At 46.0% G+C, this 1,529-nt stretch overlaps 1 protein-coding gene across 1 annotated transcript in view; it reads right to left on the bottom strand.

Moving 5' to 3' along the window:
* LOC109924182 (laminin subunit gamma-3-like) overlaps positions 1-1,529 on the bottom strand; it is a 48,524-nt gene that overhangs the window by 38,499 nt on the left and 8,496 nt on the right. Inside the window, exon 6 of the mRNA XM_048613408.1 lies at positions 331-447. Within this exon, the coding sequence (XP_048469365.1) occupies positions 331-447 (117 nt within the window). The remainder of the gene's footprint in view (positions 1-330; positions 448-1,529) is intronic.

Here is a 1,529-nt window from a genome sequence, read left to right as displayed (position 1 = left end):
CAACATCCTCCTGGCTACAGTGCCATAATATGTTGAAGGTAGAGGTAGATAGATTCATCTAGAGCAAGGGGGTGAATGATTCTCAGTTTGAGGTTATAATCAGATCAGCCATGAGCTTAGAGAATGACAGAGCTAGGATCAAGGGGCTGACTGGTCTACTCCTGATTTGTACATCCCTCTGTCCCATGGGAAGTTCCAAAGAAACAGTCTCAAAGGAACAATACGTCAGAGCATCCTCCCAATGAGCAAACCACCAGAGGAGACATGCTATCTATTGAGGTCTCAACTGTTTGAAGTCGTGCATTATCCCGAACGTTGCTCAGTACTCACCTGGTGCAACAAAATATTCCCATTCCCCGTCTTCTGGGAACAGACTGATCCGTCCCTTCTCCCAGGAGAGTGGAGACTCCCCTCCATCCATGGTCTGTCTTTGCCAACCATCTGTGTCTACAGAAACATCCAGACAGGACTAAAAGTCACAGCCCAGCTCAAAAAACAGACCAACAGACTCAAGAACAGCTTCTTCCCTGCCGTTATCAGACTTATGAACGGACCTCTCATATTAGAGTTAGAGTCATAGAAATGTACAGCATGGAAACAGACCCTTCGGTCCATCTCGTCCATGCTGACCAGATATCCTAAATTAATCTAGTCCCATTTGCCAGCATTTGGCCCATATCCCTCTAAACCCTTCCTGTTCACATACCCATCCAGATGGCTTTTAGATTTTGTAACTGTACCAGCCTCCACCACTTCCTCTGGCAGCTCATTCCATACACACACCACCCTCTGCGTGAAAAAGTTGCCCCTCGGGTCGTTTTTAAATCTTTCCCCTCTCACATTAAACCTATGCTCTCTAGTTTTGCACTCCCCTACCCTTGTCTATTTACCCTATCCATGCCCCTTATGATTTTATAAACCTCTATAAGGTCACCCCTCAGCCTCTGATGCTCCAGGGAAAATAGACCCAGCCTCTCTCTCTATAGTTCAAACCCTCCAACCCTGGCAACATCCATGTAAATCTTTTCTGAACCCTTTCAAGTTTCACAAAATCATTCCTACAGCAGGGAGACTAGAATTGCACACAGTATTCCAAAAGTGGCCTAACCAGTATTGGTCTTTCTCTGCACCTTCTCTGTAGCTGTAACACTATGATCTGCATTCTGTTCTATTACCCTGATGTACTAATGTAAGGTATGATTTATCTGGTTAGTATGCAAAACAGTACTTCTCACTGTATCTCGGTACATGTGACAATAATAAATCACCTGAACATGGGTTTACAAGAGATGAACTGGACGTTCAGCAGTATTTCTGTAAACTGAGCGTGTCCCCAGGCTCGTATAACTTTTACTGCCCACAAATCAAACATGTCACAGGCCTGGCTCAGAGGCAGTGCCCAGGCCTCTGCGTTGAAACTCAAGGACGCAGATATTTGAGAGAAATTTGAGGTCAGAAGTACCAGCGCAGTTCTGAAGAGGGGCCACACTGTAGGAGGGTCAGCGCTGAGGGAGCGCCGCACTGTTGGA

Source organism: Rhincodon typus, chromosome 28 (genome assembly GCF_021869965.1).
Source record: "Rhincodon typus isolate 14 chromosome 28, sRhiTyp1.1, whole genome shotgun sequence".
In the NCBI taxonomy this organism is placed as follows: Eukaryota; Metazoa; Chordata; class Chondrichthyes; order Orectolobiformes; family Rhincodontidae; genus Rhincodon; species Rhincodon typus.
Note: the sequence above shows the minus strand (reverse complement) of the source record. Positions and strands in the feature narration are given on the sequence as shown.